This window comes from Poecilia reticulata, linkage group LG15, assembly GCF_000633615.1.
Source record: "Poecilia reticulata strain Guanapo linkage group LG15, Guppy_female_1.0+MT, whole genome shotgun sequence".
Classification (NCBI taxonomy): domain Eukaryota; kingdom Metazoa; phylum Chordata; class Actinopteri; order Cyprinodontiformes; family Poeciliidae; genus Poecilia; species Poecilia reticulata.
Window position 1 is genome coordinate 13,441,010 of NC_024345.1, and position 27,417 is coordinate 13,468,426.

The 27,417-nt window shown below is 38.2% G+C and overlaps 1 protein-coding gene across 2 annotated transcripts in view; it reads right to left on the reverse strand.

Annotated features, from left to right (window-relative positions):
• Positions 1–27,417, reverse strand: part of LOC103476779 (VPS10 domain-containing receptor SorCS3-like) — a 63,360-nt gene that overhangs the window by 19,947 nt on the left and 15,996 nt on the right. For both annotated transcript variants that reach the window (XM_008429353.2, XM_008429355.2), the window contains exons 2-13: positions 18,869–18,936; positions 15,524–15,623; positions 14,437–14,595; positions 14,234–14,307; positions 13,327–13,391; positions 9,404–9,522; positions 5,983–6,072; positions 5,601–5,780; positions 4,367–4,513; positions 3,383–3,485; positions 307–383; positions 106–197 (exon numbers count right to left, since the gene is read on the reverse strand). In XM_008429353.2, the coding sequence (XP_008427575.1) occupies positions 106–197; positions 307–383; positions 3,383–3,485; positions 4,367–4,513; positions 5,601–5,780; positions 5,983–6,072; positions 9,404–9,522; positions 13,327–13,391; positions 14,234–14,307; positions 14,437–14,595; positions 15,524–15,623; positions 18,869–18,936 (1,274 nt within the window). The remainder of the gene's footprint in view (positions 1–105; positions 198–306; positions 384–3,382; positions 3,486–4,366; positions 4,514–5,600; positions 5,781–5,982; positions 6,073–9,403; positions 9,523–13,326; positions 13,392–14,233; positions 14,308–14,436; positions 14,596–15,523; positions 15,624–18,868; positions 18,937–27,417) is intronic.

The following is a 27,417-nucleotide window of genomic DNA, read 5'->3' on the forward strand; positions in this document are numbered from 1 at the left end:
TCCCTGCATCCCCCCCTCCCAGTTCAAAATTATATTCAGGTAATTTTCCACTACGCCCTCAAACCTACACTTCCTGGTTGCTTGTAACATGCATGCGATACCCACCATAGTTGTCTAATACGCACTGCCGCACGAAGAACCGCAAGCAAAGCTCCTCCGTTGTCAAGAAACCAAATGTTGTACTCTTCGTCAAAAATCTGAATACGGTAAAAAAAGAAAAAGAAAAAAAAAACATTGCATGCTTTCCTTTTTCATTTGATGTAAAAACATCATCTGTTTAGCACAAAATTTATAAATGCCGCTTACCTGTCTCCAGCTATTCCCTGCATCTGATGTTATAAACATCCCAAGGTTGGTAGAGGACAGCTCATTTCCAATGTTTCCTGAGAACAGAAAATACAAAGTGTACTCTATGCTTTGCAGCCACAAACTTTTAAATGTTTTATTGGGGGATAGTGGGGTTTCTGTGAAGGACAGACACTACAAAGTAGTGCATGAGTTAAGAAGTGGGAAAAAAAACCAATGCATTGTTTTTGGATTTATCCATGTAGAAATCTGAAAATTGTGGATTTCGTATGTAAACGCTGCCTTCTACTCTGTTACCCCACAAAAACCCATTGCCCATCACTTAATTAGTAAATGGAGTCCATTTGTGTGTAATTCAATTTTAAACATGAGTAGAAAGTGCTTTGAGCAGATGAGAATAAGAATAAGACCTTTTGGCCAAGACTAAAATTATATATGTAGAAAAAACTAATACTCTAAACATACCATTCCCATCATAAATCATGGTGGTGGCAGCATGCTGTGGTAATGCTTTTCTTCAGCATAACAGGTAGAGGTGTGCCGATCGATCGGCCACCGATCATAATCGGCCGATTTCCGTGAAAAAATGTATGATCGGTGATTGCCGATCACGTTCTCTTGTTGCCAATCACACAAACCGATCACCTGCTTCTCATTTTGCAGCCTGTCTGTGCAGCTGGTCTCCTCTTTCCTTTACACTGCGCAAGCGCGCAGCAACAAATCCTAAGCGATGTGGAACTATAACGCACTGAGTGAATGGGGAAGTTTGCRYGTTGCGGCGGAAAATTGAAGCACATGGGGTGAAGCACGTCAAAATGCATCCATACAACAAAGCTAATACGACATAAAAACAATGCCATACTTGACGGAGTTTGGTTATATCGAGGCTCACTGCAGTAAAAAAGACATATGAAGGATCAGATAGCAGGTAAAGCAGCGCACAGCTACAAACACTCGTCATTAGCATGACGATCAGAAAGCTAAACAAATAACCTGCAAAATTATTTATGTCTTTGAGCTGCGATGTAAGACTCTGGTTCTGCTCTCGCTGTTGAACCGCTGCTATGCGCTACAGGTAGTAATATTTCACAGATATTTCCCTGCTTCTGCTCCACCTGGTAGTGACTCTCACACCGAACCTCTGTTCAGTGTGAGAGTCACTACCAGGTGCACTACCAGGTGCAATTAAAAGAAATCTCTGTTCGGTGTGAGAGTCACTACCAGGAAAACAGGAAATACAAAAAAACAGGAAAAATGCAAAAAAACAGGAAATCCAAAACAAAAAAATGCAAAAAACAGGAAATGGTGAACCTCTGCAGCATCTAACTTAAAAAAAATACATTTTACATAAGTATTAAAACTCTCGCTGTCCTAACATGAGACAGATAACCTCTGAAAAAATAATCAATCTCTCTGCCTCCTCCCAATCAGAACTAACAGTAATCAGCTAGCCGCCATGCTAGCAGGAAGCTTTCAATCAGTAACTCAGGATTGTTTATTGTAATGGATCCTGTATTTGCCTTTGAATGTTAAGTTTTATAATTGAATTTATTGACAATGTTGAGAAGTTTTATTTTGACTCTTTGCATTATTTAGCCGCTTCAGAGGCTCCATATGTTTTCAGTCTATTTGTTTTGTTTTTTTCTTGGAAAAAGTTATTAAAAACAAGTTTTTGTCTAAATTAAGGTGAATTCATGGTTCCTTTTTCCACATAATGTAACCGGTAGTACTTATGATTAAAAAAATAATAATTATGTGATCGGTATCGGTGATCGGCCTTCATGGGTGATCGGAATCAGCAGGAAAAAACCTGATCGGCACATCTGTAATAACAGGGTATTTTGTCAGAGATGATGGGAAGATTAGATTAAGTTAAACACTCGGCAATCCTGGAAGAAAACCTGTAAAACAAAAAAAGACCCGAGACTGCCCGATTCTCAGGTCTTCCTGCAGGATAACAATACTAAAGTACACCCAGAATTATGATTCAGAGGTTTAGATCCAAGCATATTGGTATATTAGAATGACTTGGACCTGGATCTAATTCAGAATCCTTGACAATGCTTCAAACCTGACATTCATGGATACTCTTCAGCCGATCTGACCAAAATTAAGCTATTTTATAAATAATAATTACTAAATATTCTAGTCTCTAGAGGTGCAAATACAAATGCACTGATTGCAATTTTCTGGCCGATCACTCATTACCGATCTATTAAAAATCTTGATCTGCCGATTCCGATTTTGGCCGATACCTTTTTTTTTCTTTTTTGTCTAAAATGTTGATAAATGTAGCAAGAAAGTTGATGAGTTGCCAACACTGAGATGACTATTGCTAACTGCAAACATATAGACCTAATCTGGTGGGCCGGTCTGTTAGAAGAAGATAACCGCTGATTTAAATACCTTTGCCGAGGCACATAAAAATCGATGATTAAGATCGGCTTCACATGTAAAAATCAGCTGATCACCGATTTCCCAAAATTAGGGAAATTGGCGCATCCCTAGTGCAAATGCAGCAAAGGGTTGTTGGACAAAATCTGAGGAGAACTAAATACATATTTATTATTTATATAAGTTTTTATTCAATGCTACAATTATGCACTGATTTCTATTGTTAACAAAAAACACCAAAATAGATCAAACATGCTGGTTATTATATGCTAAAATACAAAAAAATGAAAGGAGGACTGATGTTTTTCCAAGGTACTGCATTAACACAACGGAGACCCACTGTCATGTTTTCTATATGCACACAATCAGCTGATAAAATCATTACTTTCCAAAGCTGTTTGTGTGTCCTCATTTTCCAGTCTCAGTTTGGGAGGACACACTTGTGTCTTAGTGCAACCAAATCATTTCACCTTTCAACAAAAATAAGATTCGGGAGCCGAAGTTTCTGTATCTGATTCCAGTGACAGAAAGGGGGCAATGTGCAATTTATTTTGAACATTTCTGCTGTTGCACAGCAGCAATGTATTCATCTGACGGGAGGGAAAAAAGAATGTGTGAAGTTTCACTGCTTTCAAATGCACATCTATTTTTTATTATTATTATTATTATTTTCAAACTGTACCTGTGGCCACAATAATTCCTGGGACAGACTTTTTGCTGGTGATGGGCCCAGATGTGTAGGGATTCTCTGACATCTCCAGATGGAGATGCAACGAGCAAAATGGCTGTCGACAACAAAACACAGCACACGGGTGAGCTGAGACACCATGTATCAAGATCTTAACCGAGGCGGCTGTAATTAGCTCTCCTTTCTTCTGAATCTTCCCACTGAGAGAAAAGTGCTAACATTTTCAGAGACCATTTATAAAACAAAGATACTTTGATCCCCCCCACATTTCCTCTCCCAGAATAAAAACAGGAAATAGCTGAGAGGACACAGAGGGCATTCGAATTGTTTCACTCCAAAGCAAACAAGGCATGTAATTAAAATTCCCCAAGATGCACTGATAAAACTGGCAAAATTGATTCAAATCATTTCACTCATCTTCCAGACTGAAGCAAACTGAAAAACATCAATACAGCCTTTCAAAGAGCTGAAGCTGCTGTGTTGGGGGCGGCGGGTGGGTCGGGAAGCAGACAGGAGCAGAGTGGTCATTTGTGCAGCACACAGAACGACTGCAACCTGCTATTAACTGAATAATATACATTTTCTCTCTCTACAGGACAGACTGGCTGGATTAGATCCCATAATACTGGCTGAATAACAACACAGGCCCTTAATGTAATTCTGTGTAATCTACAATTCATTAGTCCGACGTGACTACAGGTAGTAAATTGAAATCACAGAGGTTAATGGAAAGTCAGGACCTCAGAAATTAAACGCAATGGCACTCTGTGCCTTACACCGATAATAGGAATATTTCCCTCATCCATTTAGCAGCCAAAAAGTCATGCTAATGCTAAAGCTGGCACCTGGTCGTGCAATTAAAAAAAATTTGATCCTAAACATAACTGATTAGGTCAAAACATTTGATGAACTATACGTGTCACAATCTTACATGAACGGTAGCATCCGTACACTCTGGTCTAAAAGGCTCAAACTTACCAAAATGCAGTGAAGCTTTTTTCCTGACACATCTGTTGTTGGCGCTGGCAGCAGAGCCCATGTCTGTCCCTTGTTGTATGTGATGAAAGTCTTAATATGATTATCCACTATTTTGTTGGCAAGATACATTCCGTTTATGCCCTCAACCTGCAAAGATCAGCAAAAGGTAATGTAAAAAAATAAGTAAATAAAAATGCTGCAGTTGCTAAATGCATTTTGAACATTGAATTCAAAATATCATCTGTTAAAAAAAAAATTTTAAGCTAATTGTTCTGCATGACTTTTTCAGGGGTTTTGTTTTGCTTTTTTGGCTTTGATAAGCATCATGTTTTTCAATTGATTTCATGTACAAGAATCATAAAAACAACACTCTGATTGGTGTATGAACATTAGAAATTTAAATGGGCAGATATTTCTGACAAACGAGTTGACCAAACATGCGAATGACACTCTCATGGGAAGAACATCCTAAATTTTAGGAAAAGAAAAGAGTAAACAAGCCGAACCTTTGCTGTAACATTGGTCATATAGCTAAATATTTTTTTATTTGTGTTAACATAATTTACCTAAAAAATCTAAAGACGTTAGAAACAACTCGACGAGACACTCAAAGCAGGCTGAATGGACTCCTGTGGCGCACTCCTTCGCACCCGTTTTCACCCGGTCAGTTTTTGCCACAACACCTGGTTTGTTCCTGCGGTCGGCTATAACCTCATGAAAACTGCCTCCCAGGCTACTGTAGGTGGCAGTTCTCACATGGCTGGTGACTTAATTCAGTTTGGGAGAGGCACAGAAATTCTTATTAAAAATCATGACATTATAATAAGGAAAATTTAAGGGAAAACAATACTCCTACAGAGTAAGAAAGGAGTAAAATTTATTGTATTTTGCCCCTTGACTGGTATGGATAATGCATAAAATACAACTTTTAATCTAGTGTAAAAATATTTAAAAAATTTATATTCCAATCTGTGTTGGAAAAAATGCTAGGATATAAGTAGCTTAATAAATAAATAAATAAATAAATAAACGAAGAAGTAAATGATAATTTGTTAGTTATAATTGGCCTGTTGCCCGTTGACCGCTGGAGATGGGTACCAGCGACCCTCGCGACCCCACTGGGGATTAGTGTGTAAGATAATGGATGGGTGGATAGTTATAATTGTGTGATGACTGAATGACGAACTGTAGGCAAAGGAGCAGCAGCAGTCCTTGAACAAAGCTGACAACAAACCTTGTAAAAGTCGACCAGTAGGTTACCAGCAGGTCCTCTGCTGGTCCTCAGATTCTCTAATGAAAGGATAAAGTAGACGCCGGGGGAGTCTGAGATATACAGGCTGTAAGTGTTGTTCTGGTTCCACTCCTGGACAGCAGCAAATACCTGCTTCTCATCTGTGCTGATAATATGCATGTCCTGGAGCAGTGGAAAGGCGGGCACAGACAGACAGACAGAGAATAACAGGCACAAATGGAGGAACATAAAACCGACTCCAGAAAGAAGTCATCAGCTTGTTTCAAATGTGACATTTCTTCATAAATCTGTTGTATGGTTTTGTCCTCTACAAGTGAAGGTTAAAATTGTGACTAAAAAGGAAAATAGGAAATCTGTTGCTTACCTTCGGCAAACAGTACTTTGGTAATTTCATCTGCCTGAAGGATCCCCTCATGTAGGAGACAAAGTAACTGGCTCGTCCTGACTTGGTTACCTTTGTAGGAAAGAAAATGTCATAAACATTACGCAATGATGCTTATAAGAGAAAGGCATCTTTAAATGGGAGGATAAATGTATTAAACGTGTGATAGAAAAAAAGGAAGATGAACATTTTCAAGCTATATTGAGATATTAATAGCATGAGTGCATTTTAAAAAATACACAGTGGGTTAAAACACGTATTTATACTGCTAGAACCTTTTCAAATACTACCTTTTTTTATTTTGTCGTATGCTTTCCAAGTTACTTTTTGGTGTTTAGCACCTCAACCACACCATCGCCTCAATAAAAAATAGTGTTGGCAGTGTCATGCTGTGGGAATGTTGCTCTTCTGCAGTGACAGATAATTGGATCATAGTTGATGAAAAGATGATTGGCATTTAACAGTGTTGGCAAGCTAAATGAGAGAATGTGAAAAGTGTTCAAATGGTAGAAATAGTTTTTTCAAAGCAAGGTAATGCTGCTAAATGACGTGATGTAGGATGTGCAGAGAGAGAAAGGGCTTAAATTCAAGACAATATGCCCAATATGCCATGAGTAAGTGAACTTAAGCAGATGATGGAAAGAAAAAAAAAACAAAGTAGTTTTTTTCAACAACGACGACACAAAAACTCAGAATCTTCCCCTTCATTCCAGGAAACAAACAAAGAAAAATCAGGTCAGTTTTTCTATACCAGTTTGCAACTACAACTAACGTACCAATTACAATTATGTATTTAGACAGCATTTAGTTTACAACTCCATTCGGTAATGCATATGCTATTATAGTGCTCACAAAGCAGCTCAACATCTCCCGTCCCCCACCTGCTGTTGTGTGCCACCAGTGACCTGGTTTAAAAACATCTGTTATGCTTACCAAAAAAAATCCCAATAAAGACAAACTCAGCTGCGTGGAAAGACAATGCAAAAAAAATAAAAAGAACGCTATTGACACTCTTACTAACCTAAAATTGTCATGATCCTTGGGTGTTGAGTTTTAGATTTCATTTGTGCTTTGAGCACTTACTTTGATCTTTATGTTTGTGTTCTTAATTACTGCCAATCAGGTCTTGCCATATTTTTACTTTCATTGTTATTGCTTTAAAGGTCTTCCTATATATTCATTTCCCTTTGTATTTAGTTTCCTCGTTACCGTCTTCTGTTCCCTGGGAGTTGGAAGTTTGTTCTGTGGGACAAGTTAATTTTTTTCTCCATTTATATAAAGTTTTGCTGAGTCTCGGTTCTTCTACGCTTTTCCTCAGCCAGGCATCGTGCTCCCTTCCGCAGCTGTTTACTGTCACCTGATTCTCCTCAGCTCAGCTGTTCTCCATTCAGCTCTTATTAGACCTTCTGATTGTTTTGTCCTTTCCACCATTGCCTCAGTATATAGGTTCTCATTGTTCATTACTGGATCCTCCCATATTTATGTCCGTTACCTGCCTGTCTCTTGGTACCGGCTTCATGTCCGGTTTGCCCAGTTCCTGTTTTTGTAAGTTTTCTATTTTTCACCTAGAAAGGTGTTTTAGCTCTTCCAATCAATATGTTATGTTATCATGGTCACAGCAAGGTTAATGTTCACTTTTCTGTGAGTAACTAGTTCATGACATGTGTGTCCTAGATGCATAAATACCATCAAGCTATAGTCATTTTGTTTTTGTTTTGTTCTCATGGAATTGTAACTGGTTTATTGCCTGACCGTTTTCTTTTTGGCTTGTACAGTTTACTTGTCTCCTTTTGTATTTCCAAAAGATAATACCACAAGTTATCTTCAGAGTTGTGAAGGTAGTTTTTATGACAATTGTTGCATGTTCATAGTTGTCTTTATGCTGCATAGTTAAATGTAGATGTTAAGAATGCTTCCTGATTACATGAGACAATTGATAATTATCTGAAAATCTTAATGCACCTGAATTTCCAGACAATTACAGAGAATTGTTTATCTGGGAGGTAACTGTTGTGAAATGAAACATCTCCTGAAGGAAGCAAATTAATTCAGAATGCATGACTGATTTGATAAAACAATTGCACGTGTATGCAGCTCGCCGCAGCGTTGAAGGCTGAGAAGGAAAAAAAAAAAATTACAAGCAAAACAGAAATTAATATTACCACCTCAATTAGTCTAAAATGACGAGCCATCCAAAATTGAGTTGGCTTTATCTACAGCGCATCTTGAATATCTTAACGCGCTACCGCTGTCCCCATCCACACGCAGGCCAACAGTACTTGATTGCTTATTTTCTAATCAACTAGAAAGATGGTGTTTGTCCCCGAACACACTACATTAGGGCTCTAATGGAATAATCTATCGAAAATCAATGAGCTGCATTTTCCCAGGCCACATTTTTGAGGATGTTGCACTTGGCTGTTCCTCCCCTCCCAAGAGAGTTTGGAGGTGTTGAAGACGGCTTATTTTGTTGTACCCCAATCGATAACCTCATTACTCTTTGTCAAGTTAAATCCAACTGCCCCAAGCAATGAAAGTCACAAGAAAGTCATCTGTGCCACCGTAGCTCCGTGCAGACACTCTCTCCCTGATTGTCCAGTTATATTCACCAGCATCTTCCCCGCGCCTGCCTCCGTCTCAGTGGTCAATCTCACCTCAGCTAAATGCAATTTCAGAATTTTATTGAATCACAGTTTATGCCGTGATTTCTTTCACCGCTTCTCAGTTTCAGTCAGGTCCGTAGCAACGCATCAAATGATAAAATCTTCGACTGCATAGGAATAAATACCAACCGTTAAGGAATTTTTCGTGTGCGATGAAAACGCGCGGCCAATACAAACAGCTTTCACTGAAACTTACCCAGAGTCAAACAAGGATGACCAAATGCATTAAGTCTGACCATCATGATGGAAAATTACTCACCAGTGGAAGGAAATCAATGACAATGGAGGACATTGGAAAATTAAATTTCTAATAATGACCCTGACTGTGGTTGTCTAATTGGAGTCAAAGTCAGAGTGAATGATAATAAGGATGGCGACCTGTCTTTTCATTATTCCTTCACCATGTGCTCATGGAGAACAAAGATGTTTTTTCCAGGTATGGATTGGATTATGTCTGTGCAGAAACCGAAACGCCTAAGCGTGCCCTGACACGAACGAGAAAAAAAAAAAAAAAAAAAACGTAATCAAAACACATATCGGGCCGGCGGGGAACAGGTGTGTTGGGAAAAGCCATTATGTGGGGTTTGATGGAAAAGCGTAAATTGGCTGCACAAGGGAGCAAAAATAAAAACAAAGAAGTAGGTAAAAAGAAATCAAAGTTCACCAAGGCAGTAACCTTTAAGTAAAAAGATGAAGGCAGCTATTGAGATTGAGGACAAGTAATCTGTTGCAATGCAAACCTGGGTGAAAACGTATTCGTCCTGCACAACGAGGGAGTTGGTGTCTACGTGTCCAGGAAAGAGGTACTGTCTGTCGCCCTCTGTGCATCTCTGGGCTCTGCACTTCACATACTGAGCTCCTGAAGGGGGCAAAAGGAAATCAATAAGAAGTAAATTAATACCATTCACATTTAGACTCTACTTTGTATGCACTGGAGGTGCTAGGCAGTACCTATGATTTTAATCCACTCTAAATTTACTAGCTCATAAATTCATCCAATTTGAGTTCAGTCCTACTTTTTTTTTTCTAATTTGGTGCTATCCCAGGCAGTAGCTGGCTGACATGTGCCAAATATTAAACATATATTCTCATAAATGTTTAGAAATGAGCTCTGTATAGATTATGTGGAGAAAAAAAATTAAAAATGAAATGAATAAAATACAAGATGTGAGATAAAAAGTTAAGCTATAAACAATGATTAGAAAATGTAGTAAACGTTGTGCATCCATTGGTCATTGACTCGATGTAAAACTACAACGATGTGTATCATAAAAGATGATCAATATCATTAGAAAATACTTTGGATAACATTTCACTGAACTTGGATGCAAAACCACGCGCAATTCTGGGGATGTAAGCAGAGGAAAGGCTTTAGTCGCTCACCCTCTCACGGCCCCGATAAACAAGGTTGGTGACGTATCAACAAACCCACTTTCTCTGTGCTAAGCTAGCAGCTACGAGTTGCTTTACATACGTAGTAATAGTTTCATGTTGCTCCCACACACTTCATTCCTCAGAGGTCCGTACATGCTCAAACTGGACTCGAAGCGAAGGTTGGACACGTCCGAAAAAAATGTCTGTTTTTACGACTGTGTACATCTACTCAGTGATGCACTTACTGACACAGGAAACTGTTTGGCAGGAAGCAGTATTTTGCACACCAATTTGATAATTTTGAGAGTAACCAGTCCCAAGGAGGCGTAGCATGACTGTCGCTCTCTGCAGCACTGACATTTGTGCGGTGGCTGACCTGATGGACCATTCAGCTAGCTCACTGAACTTGAAGGTATCCATTGTGGTAAATGAAAGAATCTGTAATTACTGACAATCTGTACGCTTGACTGTGAAATTTCAACTGTCCGCAGACGGCACACTTGGAGTCTGCGCAGTTCACAGAATACATTCAGTACGGGTGAGGTCGTAAGTAACTGATTAAAAATAATAACAAAAAAAAAAAAAAAAGGGTGGAGTGGAAGGAAAAATTAAGGATAAAAGAGGAAAGTCATGTCACTAGCTTGGCAGTACTTTGGATATACAAAGCAAAAAGCTAATCAATAATTATCAATGCCGACTGATAAATGTTTATTTTGGGATGCATTATTCAGCCATATCGACCAGACTTATTGATCATCTAAAAAATATTTTGACCCCACTTAAGAGTATTTCGATGCATTACCCTTTATGCTGACTCATGCTCTTACTTTGCTTATGCGTTGTGAAACAGGGGAGTTCTTAATGGGAGAATAACACCTCCTGACCAAACTGATCATAAAGATAAAAATGTGTTGTTTTTTTGTTGTCTGTGTGGATATGCCTTATTGAACAAGTTATTTTGTTTTCCCTGCTTGCTGTTCTGTGACACCACAGACATCGTCAATGGAAAGGTCTTTTTCTGTTCTCAGACACATCAGCACATATAGAAAGGTAAGAAAACAGAGCAAAAACAGATTTCCTTTTCCCTGCTGTTTCATGAACTGAAAAGGAAACACTCAATATATTAAGGACTAAGACAATGTCCATCAATGTTTTTTTTGGTGGTAGAGAACAGACATATGAGCTTCATTTTCAAATAAAGCAATCGCAGCAGTAAAATATCTCAAAGGCCAAAGATTGTTTTGTGGTTTTTAATAACTGATATTCAGAGGATGAATATGTACGTACAATCAATTAGGAGGAATAGATCTTGCACATTAATATGGAGTTTTGCAGACCATTAATCTCTTTGCTACATCCATCCCAGTCTCTGCTTTGTTTTTCCCCTCAAAGATGGTATTCTGAGATGAGACATTGTTTGATGGGTGGTATTAGGGGAGACAGATTCTGTGCAATTAATTTTCACCACTTTACGTATTATTTGTGTCACATTTTCACGTTGTATGTAAAAATAAAAAACCAACATGGTGTTTGCTTCCTGCTGCATTACCACAAATCTCAACATGTCACTGGTCCAGCTACATTTTTTAAAGAATTTTCATTTAAAAAAAATATATATATATATTAGAGGTGTGCCGATCGATCGGTCACCGGTCATAATCGGCCGATTTTCGTGAAAAAGTGCATGATCGGTGATCATTGGCTCTTGTTGCCGATACCGATCACCTGCATCTCATTTCTCAGCCTGCCTGTGCAGCTGGTCTCCTCTTTCCTTCACACTGCGCAAACGCGCAGCAACAAATCCTAAGCGATGTGGAACTATAACGCACTGAGTGAATGGGGAAGTTTGCGTGTTGCGGCGGAAAATTGAAGCASGTCAAAATGCATCAACACAACRAAGCTAATACGACATAAAAACAATRCCATACTTGACAGAGTTTGGCTACATCGAGGCTCACTGTAGTAAAAAAGACATAGGGAGAATCAGATAGCAGATAAAGCAGCGCAGCTACAAACACTCACCCGGATTAGCATGACGGTCAGAAAGCTAAACAAATAACTCGCAAAATTATTTAAGTCTTCGAGCTGCGATGTAAGACGGTGGTTCTGTTCTCGCTGTTGAACCGCTGCTACGCGCTACAGGTAGTAATATTTCACAGACGGAGTGCGGCTTCTGCTCCACCTGGTAGTGACTCTCACACCGAACCTCTGTTTAAAGCTGCAGCATCTAACCTAAAAAATATATTTTACATACGTATTAAAACTTTCGCTGTCCTAACATGAGACAGATAATCTCAAAAAAAAATAATCGATCTCCTCCCTGCTCTGCATAATTACTCCGCTCAGTCAGAAACAGCCACTCAGAACTAGCAGTAATCAGCTAGCCGCCATGCTATCAGGAAGTTTTCATTCAGTAACTCTGGATTGTTTATTGTAATGAAACCTGTATTTGCCTTTGAATGTTAAGTTTTATGCTTGAATTTTTTTTGGCAATGTTGAGAGGTTTTATTTTTTCTCTTTGCATTATTTAGCCTCTTCAGAGCCTTCATATGTTATCAGTCTGTTAAAGATAGTATTACCGATAGCAGTACAATTTGCACAATGCCTGTTTTGTTTAGTTTTCTTCTTGGAAAAAGTTATTAAAAACAAGTTTTTGTCTAAATTAAGGTGAATTCATGGTTCCTTTTTCCACATAATGTAACCGGTAGTGTTTATGATTAAAAAAAAAAAAATTATGTGATGGGTGATCGGTATCGGCAGGAAAAAACCTGATCGGCACATCTCTAATATTTATATTTGCACTTATTTCTAAATGTATTCTGAATTATGCTCTTGAAATTCTGAAGTTCTGACCAGAAGTGTATATCCAATGTTTGCCAGGCATATCACAGTTTGGGATGTTATTGTGTACGACAAGAGGAGTTTGTATGCTAATTTGACTTCCCATTTGTTCCCCTCAGAAAGACTATGCATATTTCTCTGAGGCAGGAAACTCCCTCTAATTGGTTTGACAAAATATGCAACAATGTTTAGAAACGGGGGAGCTCAGCTTTAGCCGATGAAACACGGGGGATACATTAAGGAGAGGAAACATCTATCAACCTGCTAAATCTCTGAGCTTTTTTTTTTTTTTTTTTTTTCCAGGAGACACCTATTCAGCTCTACGAGACTTCAGGGACCAATCTGAGCAGCAGAACAGGTCTCATCTTGCCCGTGACCTCTCTCTAAATGAGAGGCAAAGGGGTCCTGCGGGTCCTGCTACAGCAGCGAACTGAAGTGCAGCACTCACGGCCTTTTGCGATGCGCGTCTCGATGTGGACCACATCTGATTCTCTGTCCAGCCCCATTACCGCCCTTGAGAGAATGTGAAGAGCAGAAGGGAATGGAAGGGAACAGAAATAGGGTTTGGTGGATACGAGAAGGATAAATGAGAATTAGAAGAAAAGAACAGAAAGCTTTGTTGATCGTAGCAGCAGTAGACAGACATTGTTGTTCTCAGAAACCCATAACAATATCATTTTTATCTCCTGTAAATCACTCAGGGTAAAATTAGCTCCAGCGGTGGCAACTAATCTCAATTTACCAAAGCGTCAACAGGGGCAACAACAAGAGAAGGGAGGTGACAAAACGTCCACTGCTCCCATAAATACCAACCACGGCAAATGGGTGTTGTTATGAAATTGCAGGCAGCTGCAGCAGATTTGAAAAATAACTTTTTGACATAATGTGCGTCAAGGAATGGCATTCAGGAGCACATAATAATGCATTGTTTCGGGCTGTGCCGTACCCACCGTGCTCCACTAATTTATGAAACATCTGACTGTTCACGCATGTGGAGAGGGCGTCCTCCAACCAACCTCCATTCTTTTGTGAATAAAAACAAGAACACAGTTGGCTGGACTCATACCATGACCAACCCGCTAAACGGACTCATCAATATTCGCCGCCTTGTGCCTGCGCAGTAAAGACGTCTAAACGGCAGCAACAACAAAAACAGCATGTTGTGTTTGTGCTCCAGAGAAGACGGCACAATATTATATCAGCCCTACGTGACAGGGATGTAATCAGCTTTGGGCTTGACTCCTGTGACGGTAAGGTTTTTTTTTTTTTTTACATAGATCACTGGATTCATCTGTTTACAATCAACTTCGTAATTGTGTCAGTGATCAATTACAGGACAAAACATGAACTCATACCAGTAGAATCTGCCTGGCATCACGTTTTCATGGACAAGCTGCCATTTCTTCCCAAAGTCCATTGAGCTGTAGAGCTGCAAAACAAAATTTTTTGATCCACTCCTTCACACATTAAAAGTAGGCTGATGATAACGAGCAACACGTGAGAATAAAAGCAACATTTCATTGTGAATTTTTTATTTTATTTTTTTCCCCAGATGTACCTTGTAGTCATGACTGTAAGCCAGAATCCAGTTCTCCTGTGCAGGGTGGAAGAGGAGGCTGAGGACGTTGAAGTTAATGGGAAACTTCTCGAAGCTGGCCCCTTCATCTGAGCTGATGAGAACAGCGCTCTCTACCTCTGGGTCACTAAGCATCAATATCTATGGTACGGGAAGCCGAGCAAGGGGTAAAGCATTAGAAACGGGTAAAAGAGCTACGAACGTAATGGTTGAGCAAAACTTGAAATAAAGATACAGGAGCATCTCAATAAATTAGGATATCACCATAGATATCTTCTTTTCTGTAATTAAAAAAGTAATTGTGCAAGTCAATCATATTTTTAATTACAAAGTAGTATATGACAAGTGTCTATTTTTGTTCATTTTGATAAATAGTGTTATTGAAAACCAAAAATTCAATTTCTCAGAAAATGACAGTGCCTATAAAAATTTCTCACCCCCTTGAATGTTTAACCCTCTTTGCAAATCAATCATGATCAACAAAATGTTGGGGGTTTTTTTTGTTGTTTTTTTTTCCCACAAAAAACCTTTTAATGTCAAAGTGAAAACTGACTCACCTGCACTCGCTCCAGCTCGGTAATGTTCCCAAAACTTTTCACTGAGCTCTGCTTGACAATCATCTCAAGGCTGCAGTAATGCCTGTAATTTGTGCACAGTTTTCTAACAGCATTTTCCCTCAACTTAACTTTCTATAAATATACTTGGATATAGCACTCTGTGAACACCCAGCTTCTTTAGCAATGACCTTTTGTGGCTTACCCTTCTTATGGAGAGCATTAATAACTGTTCGCTGGACAACTGTTAAATCAGCAGTATTTCTGCAGCATAAATCTATTTCCACGGGTTTCTAAATTTTCTGAGAAACTGAATACTGTGCGTTCAACAAAATTATCAGAAATAGAGGCTTAGAATGTATCACCCTTTGTGGCAGGAATTTAAAGTTACATAAATGAACATCGCTTTTTGAATCAAGATGCCAAAATAATTGAACTATTTAAGGATATTCTAATTTATTGAGAATGACTTGTGGAACATCTGACAGAAGTAAAAGTCAGAGGGAAATGCTGACCTTTTGCTTGTTGGTAGGACAGACATACAGGTAGCTTAAAACTGTCCTGGAGGTCACTTTATCATTGAGTTTGGTGTAGGTGCTGCCACAGTCAGTGGATCTGAACAGAAACAACATTGTATAACAATAATAATAATAAAAAAAACATCCATTAGAGAACCACTGTTCAGGTTTGCCATGTTTAGCCAGTTAACTGTAAATCATTTTATTCTTATCAAGAGCGTCTCTCCAGAGCTTTCCATACAATTAGAGATGGATTTTCTGACATTCAGGCAACATGTTGCTTTAAGGTATAAAACAGATCTGACAGAGACTAACTGTAGTTTAACATGTCTTCACTTTTGTTGCTGTTGTTGGGGATTGTCATGATTTCTCTTGTTTGGACTCTGAATTGTCTTATAGTTATGGATCAAGTAAGGCAAACAATTGTCAAATTATTTATTACGCCCCTTATGGTTGCTTTCCCAGAATTTTGACGTAATGCTTCCAGATAGACCCTTGGTTTTTGTGATGTAGTAAAAGCAAAGGTTCAACTTTCCTTCCACTGATGCATTTCAGATCATAGTTGTTTTCATCCGGATATGATTTAAGTTTCTGTCATATCAGCAACCAATTAGGGCACTACTTAAAATAATCTCCAAGTGCCTGGAAAAATGGTACAACAGTAAATCAGATTAGGATGACTGTTTTCGAGCAATTAGGCCATTTTGACGTGACGTGAATACCCCACGCTCTCCACATGCAAAGACACGTAAAAATCCTTTCTTGTTTTTATCTTAGCAACAGAATCTCAGTTTTGAAAAACCCAGTGTTGATTTGTGATGGTGTGTGCCGGTTGCTTTTCCAAAGACCTTTGTTGGAAGTCCTTCTTAGAGTAAATAGCCTCATCAACTCTTTGCAACACCAGCAAATTTTGCATAAACACCTGGTGTCTTCTGATGGGAAACTGAAAATGGGTTGTCAACTGGGTCTTAGAGTGGCATAATGATTTCTAACAAATCAACACATAAATTGTTCCCCTGACACAAGATTAACCATCCACTATGTCCATAACAGCCCTCCAAAATAAATCCTTTTGAAGACTTTTGGGGTGAACTGAAAAGAAATAAGGAATGTACTGCACAAAACAGCTAGCAAAAGAGATTAAAATATTAAAATCTAACCAAAAAATTGGTTTCAAAGAACCACAACTAGGCTTCAAGAATGCTGGATCTTCTTATTATGTAAAAAAATGTAACTTCTTTAGCATTTGTAAACATTTTGGATGTGTTTTAAGACTGTGCCATAGTACATAACGCCACCGGAACTAATTGGAGGTCACATCTTCTTTATCCTCTGACAGTGCAAAAAACTATGAATGCCAAAAGATTTCAATGACTCAGTTTTCTGCATTGAAAATGAAACCTTGAATAAAGATGAATTTTAGCAATGTGTTAAGGTCATCTTTGTAGTAGTACATTGTTCTACACTATGGTAAGTCTAAATTTATCAAATCTCTTAGAGTTATATTCAATAAATGAAAATGTGCGATGAGGATTGTTTGTCAAATTAAAAATACCTGTTGAAAAATAAATACTTAAGCAGATATTAAGCTTTTTTTATCAAGACCACATTAAACATATTTTTATTGGACTGATGTAATATTTTATTCCTAAATGTTGCATTTTCATGAGCTGCAAAAGGAAAATCATAAATAACTTAACCAGAGACTTCAAAACATCAGTCTATATAATACAGTATATCAGTCTATATTATGTGTTTCACTTAGTGAATTTATGTAGCAAAATAAATTAAGTTTTCAAAAATCAAAACTTTTATTGAATGGGTCGCTGTGTGAAATATGTGAATGCAGAAATCAGCCAGTTGTTAATTAAAATGCCTGTGTTTGAATGAAATAAAAATATCCACAGCAGTGTTTAAAGATGCCTGTACTTCACTAAGGTGACTCCAGTGACAAGGGCAAATGTGCTTTGTCACTCATGGCTTCCTATTTCTTCTCTCCACAAACGGCCAAGCCACATTCTCAGTTCTACCTGGGTGGCTCCGAATGTAATTTTGCCGCATAATTGGATGGGAACCCACCGTCTGCTATCATTGTCTGTGCATTAACTTGAACTGTTCCTGTTGGGATTTGTTTGCACAAACCGCGACCAGTAAAAACATTTGTATTTGAGCGTTAAGTGCTCCTTGTCTGTTTCTGACTGAGGAACTCTTAAACGATGTGATTACAATGTGCGGCTTCATCTGGAAACGTAATGGGAATCGAGGCGTGTTTCGCCAGCTCATGCATATCGCCCATTGATCTGCATGCTGCGTTTTGCCACAAGCAGAGGCCCAGAAGCTGTAGACATAAATCATTTATGGTGTTGTCAAGGAAATCATTCACTCTTTTCTTTTCGTAACATGGAGATCACTGCTTTTCTAATGCCTCTACTAAGAGATCTCCATGGACCCCTGAGGTACTCTAATTTGCTTGAAGGCCATTGTTACAGGAACCACCTTGATGATGGAATACCTCCTACATACAATATGGAATTTCAAAGGGAGTAAGTAGAGTGGGTGCATATGCCTCTGGAGAAACAGATATTAATTTAAGGCTCTTGCTTGCCGGACCGATGGTCTTTTTTTTTTTTTTTTCATGCGTATTTCAGAAAGAAATGAATTTTCTGCAGGCTTGTAGAGAGGTGAGAGAAGGCATATCTGAGACAGTATTGGGCTTTGTGGTATAATCCTTAATGAATTCTGTTCTTATTTATGACCTGACAGGGCACTGTAACTCACCCTTTAATACATTCGGAATGAAATTGCTATGACTATATAGCAGCGATTGCATGTCAATTGCTGCTGAAACAAAAGGTTACAGATGACTATCAATCAAAAAGTCAATCAGAAAGTTTCTAGGTCAGAGGAAAAGCACCACAGATCCAAACAAAGAAGCTCTCAGATCAGTCATCCGGTTTATCTTTCAGAAACAGCCTTTCAAAAAAAGTTTTTGTGCTGATGATGGACAGAAGGTAGCGTCTTCTCTAAAAGCCTCCTGCAGTCTCACTCGACTTATTTATGGGGCTGCAGGAAGCAGAGAGGAGGATGGTTCAATCTTAACCACTTCAGAACGCTTTATTAAAACATACTTCACCGTGGCTTCCACTGCAACTTGATTGTTCATATCCTAGAGAGGGAGAGCACTATAAATCATACTTACAGTATGCTATGCTCTCCATGAATATATTATTCTTATTGTTTTTTTTTTGTTTGTTTGTTTCTTTTTTTAAGCCCGGTGCCCTAACCTGTATATGTCTATACTGAAAAATAAAAACAGCTCTGATTAAATTTAGGAAAACCTACCTCCAGAGCGAGCTCTCGGTTACGGTCCCCATGGTTAAGTCATAGAGCTTAGTCAAAATCAGGATCACCTGCAACAGCAGCAGAAACAGATGGATTTTTCACATTTTGTTACATTGCAAACAGATTTTCTTTTAATATGCCAACTCAAAATTGAGCATAACTACGAAGCTAAAGCAAAATTCAATTTTTAAAAATATATAAATCTGAAATGTGTGGGGAACATTTGTACTTAAGCCCTCTTTCTGTCAACACTTTGCAGAGCTGCCTTGTGCTGTGTTGGATTTGCACATTAGAGATTTCAATTTTTTTTTTACAAATCTTTCTTTGCAAGATAGCTCAACCTCAGTCAGATTAGAAGGCATGTCCTTGTGAGATTTAGACTTTTAGCTTATTATAATTAGCTTTAAGTCTATGACTTCCTATGACAAGAATGAGTAAACCAGTCAGTTGTATCTCTGACTGCATGTTTAGTTTTTCTGCTAAAGAGTGATCCTCTGCCAACATCTCAATTATTTTGGAGACTCTAGCAGATTTTCTTCTGGGATAGACCTGTATTTTGCTCCATTCATCTTCTCTTCAGCTGAAGAGAAGATATAGCTTAACAAACAAAATCATCCAATGATCCATAGTAGGGGATTGTGTGTTCTGGGTGTTAGCTTTTGCGTGTGTGCTGTATGTTCTCTGACAGTCCTCAAAATTACCCAAAGGTGACTTATTTTGGATCATTCAAAGACTATTGAAACAAATCAGTATGAGAAATACCAAATATAATGGGTCAGTATATCCCATTTGATTATAAGACTCCAAAATATGAAAAACTTCAAGGGGTATTTATACTCAAATTGTTGAAATTATACTGCCTCTGTAGTACATGTTATCTCTCTACACCCAATGAAGTCAACTGGATAGGACATGTTTGGCACATTTCTTCACCAATATACATCAGCCTCATGCAGTGGTTATCTCGACGACAAGAGCGTGTCATTTTGTCATGATGTATCAGCCTACTGGTTGTGGGATTGTGAAAGAAAAAAAAGCTCCATGTGTTGTTGTGTCTGTACATCATGCAGAATGATACCCATTAAATAACAAAATCTGAATTGCTCAGTGAACAGGAAGCAGACATGGAGCTAATAGGTGAATGGCTCCTCCCTCTCGTTTCGCTCCCTTTGTTTCTGCTAATATGTTGTCGAAATTGGCAAATTTGTAATTGAATATTGAATCTTAGGTTAGGTGGCTCAAGTCTGCTGTCACACTTTTTGCATACTATCTGGGGTTGGATGGGAGGGAAACAAAAATATTGCCCGCTAAGGCAAAGAGAGAGAGGAAAATGGCCTGGAAATGCATCATTGTCACTCCAATAAGATTATAAAGGACTTCCTGTGTGGATGCTTATAACTCAGGCAAGAAGGATGGACAGGATAGACAGTTTGGGGAAGAGCGAGAAGGGATGGTGGATAATAACAATCAAGGGGTATAAAACATGATATAATATGATGATTTCCTTTTTTAACAGAAACCATGAAAGACAGGTCAAAAGCTCAATTACAGTGAGTTTAAACACATTAACCTCATGGGGACCCAGGGAAGGAGTTATTAAACTGTGAAAAGCTGCACAGACTCAGAGGAACAAAAGACACGTCACTAAGTCTGCTTTGGAAATGTTAAAAACCCAATTGACCCACAATTTAGCCATCAAACAGCCACTATGCATTGCTGGGACTATCTGCATTGCAGGTTAATTAACCAATCACACGGAGAGATAAGCATTAGCATAACTAAATGCACCGTGTCTGCAAGGTCCAGCGCTGTAGTCCGAATCAATTTGGAGAGCAGACTTAGTTAAATGGCTGTGATGCTGAGCCTAATTGCCTGCTTTGAAAAATAGATACAAGAGAAAAACTCTGCCAAACTGTTGATCGTTTGTCTCCTCTGTTCTTCTTTTTTTTGATACAAACACTGACTCAGTTTCATGGGACATAACGATACTAGAAGGCAAATTGAATCTGGAATTGATTTTATTAGTGTCAAACTAGAGGCAGTTCCTTCTTTACTACAAGAAATCAAACACAGTGTACTAACTCAGTATACTCCAAAGAAACAATTTTCACTTTCACCATTTCGTATTGGGAACAAATAGCTGCAAAATTCTAAACTGAATCAGCACAAGCTTAAGTGTTTTTACATGTATTTCCTCACCACCCAGTTCCAAAAATAGTTCACTTTCTGAAAATACCAGATTATAAGTAAATGTATACATTGAATTACTACAAGAAGTTTGCCGATCCGCTTTGCAGTGTGGCTAACGCTGTGGGGGTGAAACTAAATAAAAAGTCCTTTGCAATAGCTCTGCCCCTGTTGGGGCACAAATGGGATGCACAACAACTAAGCAACTTCCTTCACCAAAACAAATAAATATATATTTTTTGCCCTTTAAAACAAAAGTTGTAGTTGTTTTAAATTCTTGGGCAGTTCTGCAGGCTTGTATGTTTAAGATCTCTCCACAGTGGTATGGTCATACTAAGGCTAGTAAGCAAAGTCAGTCCCTTGAATGTTCTCATTTTCCTGTTGTAACCAATTTTAAGTCTTAAGTACACCACAGACAGTTTCCAAACTAAGAGTAAATATTTATTTTTGTGTTTTGTGATAACTTCCTCTTATCAATTAGGACAAACTTCCATGCAGCTTTTTTGCTTACACATCTCTAAAGCATAAGCAATCCACCTCCATATTTAAAAGTAGGAATCACATACTTTTCTGACAGACAATCTGACTCCTCTCCAAATGTAGCATTTGTGGTTGTGTCCATAAAGTTGCATTTTGGTGTCATCACTCCAAATGTTGGTCTGTGATGTTTGGCACAGCAGCGTCTTTCTCCTGGCAACTACCTGTGTAGCCCATTTGTCTTCAAGTGCCTCCTTGTTGTGTATCTTGAAGCAGCTAGCCTGCTTTTTCCTGAGAGTACTGCATGTCATCTGAAGTTATTTGTGGATTTTTCACAATTTTCCTGGCATTTGTGACTGGACTTGGTTTCAACAGAATCCCTCATTTTCCACTTGTTGGTAAGGACTTGAACACTGCTGATTGGCATTTCCAGGAGCTATATTTATATACTTTTCTCAGTTCTTTAAAGTGCAACCGCCTTTACCTGTAGATCATTTGATTTTTGTTTTGTTTTCCACACTTCAGCAACCTCAGTATGGTCGAAACATCCAGGAATCAGTCAGTTCAGACATTAATATATGTATATATACACGCACACATACACTAATTACAAGCAAATCAATTACAGATGAGATGGCTGTAGTCTTGATGACATCACATCTGGTTCAGCCTTTGGCAGAAAGTTCACAGCTGCTATTTTAGGAAGTCCTATGAGTGTTTTAAGAACTAGGAGAGTCTCTGTTTTATCATTTATACATATGGCAATGTATATATATTTCTGAACTCCTTTATATTATATCTTCTTTTTCTGTTTTTTGGAGTGTTTAAAGTGCAACTAATTCCCATATCAACTTTTTTTTTGCTAATAAACCATCTACCTAGGTTATTTACGGTGGTACCTTTATGTTCCTATGCAAATGTTGACATTTTTGTGTGAATATGTTTAATTTGACAATATTTTACCTAGAACCATCTCAATGCTGGCCTCCTTTGGTCAAACGATGCTTAAGCAGAAGAAAGTTTCTACTGGTTGCAGCAATATAACTTCGTCACAACTTTGTCAGCTCCGTGTTCGGGTATAAAACCATCTCATTCAGACACAGCCTCACCTGGTGGCGAGTCAGGAGTTGGAATAGCGAGTTGAGTGTGACACGAGCATTGCTCGATAGCGTTATTCATCTTTGCAGATGTATGATTCATTTCATTTGCAATATGGAAATAGGGTGGGATGGGCCTCCTCTGCTTTGACTATTGGAGACAGTTTGCTGTTGAACGGACTGTTGTTGCAAAGTGTGCCTCTCAGCTCTGCTCATGTCACAGTCAAGATGAGATGCAAGTCTCCAACAACACAGAAAAGAAACAAACGATAAAGTCGCAAGAGGGTTTAGAAAAGTGGAAAAATATCACAACAAAGTGGATAAGTTGACGTTATCCTCTCCTCTCGTCCCCATTCTTGACTCCGTCCACCTTGGTCAAATTTTTCCAAATTTGCCAGAAGTTGGGTTTTGCTTTCACAGTGGTAATAGTTACATTTTAATGTCTTAATCCAGAAAATCACCAGCGAGAAACTGAACAAATTTCACAAAAGTTGTTTAATAAAACCTTTTTTTTTTTTTTGTGGTTTTGATTGTTTTCTATTCCCCACCTCACTGCACCTACATGACAAAACTGGATGACAAAAATCCTCTTGACACCCTCACCGTAATTGCCACTAAACATTCTGTCTTCACTGTTAGCAACATGTTTTTCTATCTGGCTCATTAACAAACGCTGACCCACTGGGTCTGGGTCAGTGAAGATCCACCTCTGGGAGTAAAACATTGAGGCAGATGACTGTTTGGATGATTTCTCCCCAGGTGCGTGTATCACTTTGTGTTCCCATGTGTTCAACGTTATAGATAGGATGAGCAACTGTGATTAAGTCAGTGGGGAGAGACTACTGCAGACATGCAAATGTTGAAGCGAGACCTACAGACCAGTGTGTTTTGGTAATGCTAGTGGAGCTTGGTTATTAAAATTGCATTTAGCACAAAGCCGTATGAATCGCTGCTGCAGCCTTGCCTTTTTATAAGCATTGGTATCAAACAAACACAAAATGGCTCCCAGAATCATTTGGTGCCTTCAAGGTAAATACAATTCTCCGTGCATATCATCGTTCACTTGCATACATGAAATTAAGTACGAACCCTGGAAGGCCAAAAGCAGTGCATTTATTCATGTTTATGTTTTATTGATGTGAGCAAAGAGAGCTTTGCCTCGGGAAACTCAACCAATCATTTTTCAGATTGGTTTTCAACCTCAAAGTAGTTAGGTTTAGTCATCCTTTCATCCCTACATTCTATTCATTTTACTTACTTCATTTCTCAATCTTGCCTCCATTCTTTCAATCCCTCTTCTTTTTCCCCCCCCACACTTTAAAGCAGATTCTAATATACATTTTCTTACAACATGAAAAGGCACATCAGAACGGAAGCTGTTTGGGCATGCGAAAGACTACGAATCCTTCAGATAGCTGACTGGACACCCTACTTGACAATAAATGTGTTACTGCTGTAATATCATTGTGATGTACTGCGTCAGCTCAAAAGAAACCATCTCATCTACACACAGACTCGCTCACCCCAGCAACACAAGTGTCGAGGCATGCACTGTACGCAGTCACACTGTTGGACCAAATCATGTCTCCACAAATTCCATATCAATCAATTTCTTGACAAAAGAGAGGGAGAGAGAAATCTCGAAATACAAACGTGCTTCAATGGAACGTGAGAGGCATCTTGACAATACGCTGGTGGGCAGAAGTTTTCTCTGCGCAGCTCACAATTTAGGCATGAATCATCTCTGTTCCGTACTGCAATATGGCTATTAATAAAATGAAATAGACTGTTGCCGCACATCAGCACAGTAATCCGGCGCTCTCCAACACCGGGCTTCAAACAGAACCTGTTGCTTACTCAGCCTCCACTAAAATATCATTAAAAAGGCACCCCTCAAATGTTGTTTCTTTCTAATTGGGCAGTGGAGGAAAGAAAAGGAGCCACGTAATCTAAACATCACACCTCCAGACTGCTGTTTCTCTCTGCTTAGGAATAACAAATCACAGGAAGAGGAAGCGATCTCAGAAATGTGAAGAATACAGCTGCTTTCATGTAGCTCCAGCACTCTTTTTGAACATAACCAGCGGGGACAACTGAGGCAGCTAAATTAATTTCCAAGGGACCACCAAAGTTGATGGCAGCGAACAGTGTAAGGCTCCTTGTAATACAACAGCTAATGGGTGATGCTAAGAGAAGGCGTGACACATTCGGTATCTCTGTTTTACTGTCTGTCTCGGAAAAGTTCACAGCAAAGGGGATCCATATTTACATTCTCAATAAAACATGTAAGTTTATATATTGTACTGTAAAGACATGGGTGTGGAGATGCTTCTCCGGGGAGTAATCCCTGTCTCTTTATATCATATCACTACAGCTACAAGAGCAACGCGTCTGACAAGCAACTGAAATTAATCATATTTATTTAATCTTGGCAGGTAATTTCTACTCTGATTTTGACAACTTTCCCTGATAGCTTCAGAAAATTTCAATTTCTGGCAGTTTAAGAAAATGATTAATGAAAATTTGAATTTGTTTTACTAGAATTTAACTTACTAAACTTTCATAGCCCCAAATTTTTATAAAACTTCCATACTTTTTATTTGACTACAGTGCATCTAGAAAGTATTCACTGTGCTTTACTTTTTCCACATTTTGTTATATTACAGCTTTAAATTTGTATTTTAAAATAAGTATTTTCTCAAAATTCTACTCACTAAACAACCAATTAGGACAAAGTGGGGAAAAAAAGTTTCTTGGTAATTTGTTAAAAGCAGAAACAAAGAAATCAAGTTCATTTAAGCATTCACAACCTTTTGCTTAATGAAACGCATAGAACACAACATTTTTAGTGTTAAATATAGTGGAGTAAAATGTTCTGCATAGTGTTGCTTGAAAGGGCTACAATGTAAAAAAAATGATTAGGTTTAAGAGTGTGAATGTTTTTTTTAAGTTACTGTATCAATGCAGTTTGTTTATGCTACCCTTTTCTACCAATGTTTTAAATTCAAAATATAAGATGCAATAGCACAGATAATTCACAACAGACACTAAATATTAATATTTTGCACAACCCTTACTGCAAATGTTTAACGTCTTTTCTATTTGTCACATTGGAAAACTTGTCTTAATCACACCTTCAAAATGGCAGCATGTAAAATAGCTTTTTTACAGCTGAACATCTCATAATGTTCAGAAAACTACGATCAGCATTTTTACAAAGTTTCCAGATCACACATGCCTGTGAAACTGCGGCTCTGAGATAGATTATCATCCCTCAGAATGTTTTGTATTTGTGCCTTGGTTTATAGCATGGTAGTTTTACAGTTGGTCTCATACTGTGACCCAGTCTGGTGGGTGAAAGAAGAGGCTCATCATTCCTCCAGGACAACCATTTTGAGCTACGCAGTAATCTGATTAGACTTTACTGAAGCTTTTTCAAAGAGAAAAAGGAAATGGTAGAATTATGCGGTATAACTTGCAACATCACAGAGCTGTGGTAATGACTTTGTTCACTCTGGAAAATCAGTTCGTTCACCTTGAGTAACATTTCCATTTTAGCTGCAAAGTAGCTAGTGCCAGCTACGACTAACTTCATTCAGCATACACTTTGACCACTTTGACAAAGAAATGTACTTTTTGCAGGACTGGCACCTATTTACAGCAGCTTTTGGGTGAGATGTGCTCAGCCAGATTCAAGTCTTGACTCTGAGTAACTATGTTATCAGTTTTTATTAAAATAAAAAAAACTGTATACTGGTATATTAAATTAAATATGACGGTCAAATATCAAATACGACTTAAATTAAATTTGACTTTGCAATTTGGTTTCTGTCTCTTTAAGAAACTCCTAGTTAGGGTTATGTTTTTGATAAGGGAATAACATAACATGATGTAAAGCTCAAAAAAGTTGATTTTAATCATTCAGGAAATGCAGTAACAAAATGTTTGTTACTGCTCAACTTTTTTTTATTGTTCAGGTGCCTATGCTTCACTTAGCTAATTTTTAAATTTATTTCAAACCCATTGTAAATGGTAAAACTCATGACCCAACTCTGTTAGGATGAGGATATCTGGGTCGTCAAAAACAACTAGGTTGGTTTGTTTTTGACCATAGCTTTTTAAGATTATTGTTTTCAGTTTTGACCAAATGTGTCACAAGTTCTCTTCCAGATGCTTTCCATTAATTTCTTATGTCGGTTTCTCCACATAAGAAATCTCTATTATAAATCTATAATAGGCAAACACTCCATGAGTTTGACTGATTTATTTTTTTATATATACAGATTTCACTGAATATCAACTGATCCTATTTGGAGTTATTTATTTATTTATTTATTTATTTATTTATTAAGAAAAACAAGAATATAAAATTTCTACTTTATTGTACAAATATTGTACAAAAATATTTTTACATTCATGTGAGTGATAGGTTTTTCTTAGCAACTCATGTGGTGAGCCTGAGAAACATGATCATGACCCCCAAAATGAAGGAAAATCCATCATGGACACATCTGAAGGCTAGGCTTTTCTTTTTACAAATCTCCCAAAAACAGAAGTGCAAATGTAAAAAAGAAAAAGAAATATTGCATAATAAGCTGCATTCAATATTTACAACTCTCTCTTTCACCAGAGTACTTTTCTTAGACAGCTGCACATCAGTGGTGCTTCCTCCATAACCAAGCCAGTCTGACCTAGAGTTGAGTCGCTCATGAACGATTCCTTCAAATTGACCGTTCAGCATTCCGGTCTGGTTGAACTTCCACTTTCTGTGACTAATAAAATGTGTGA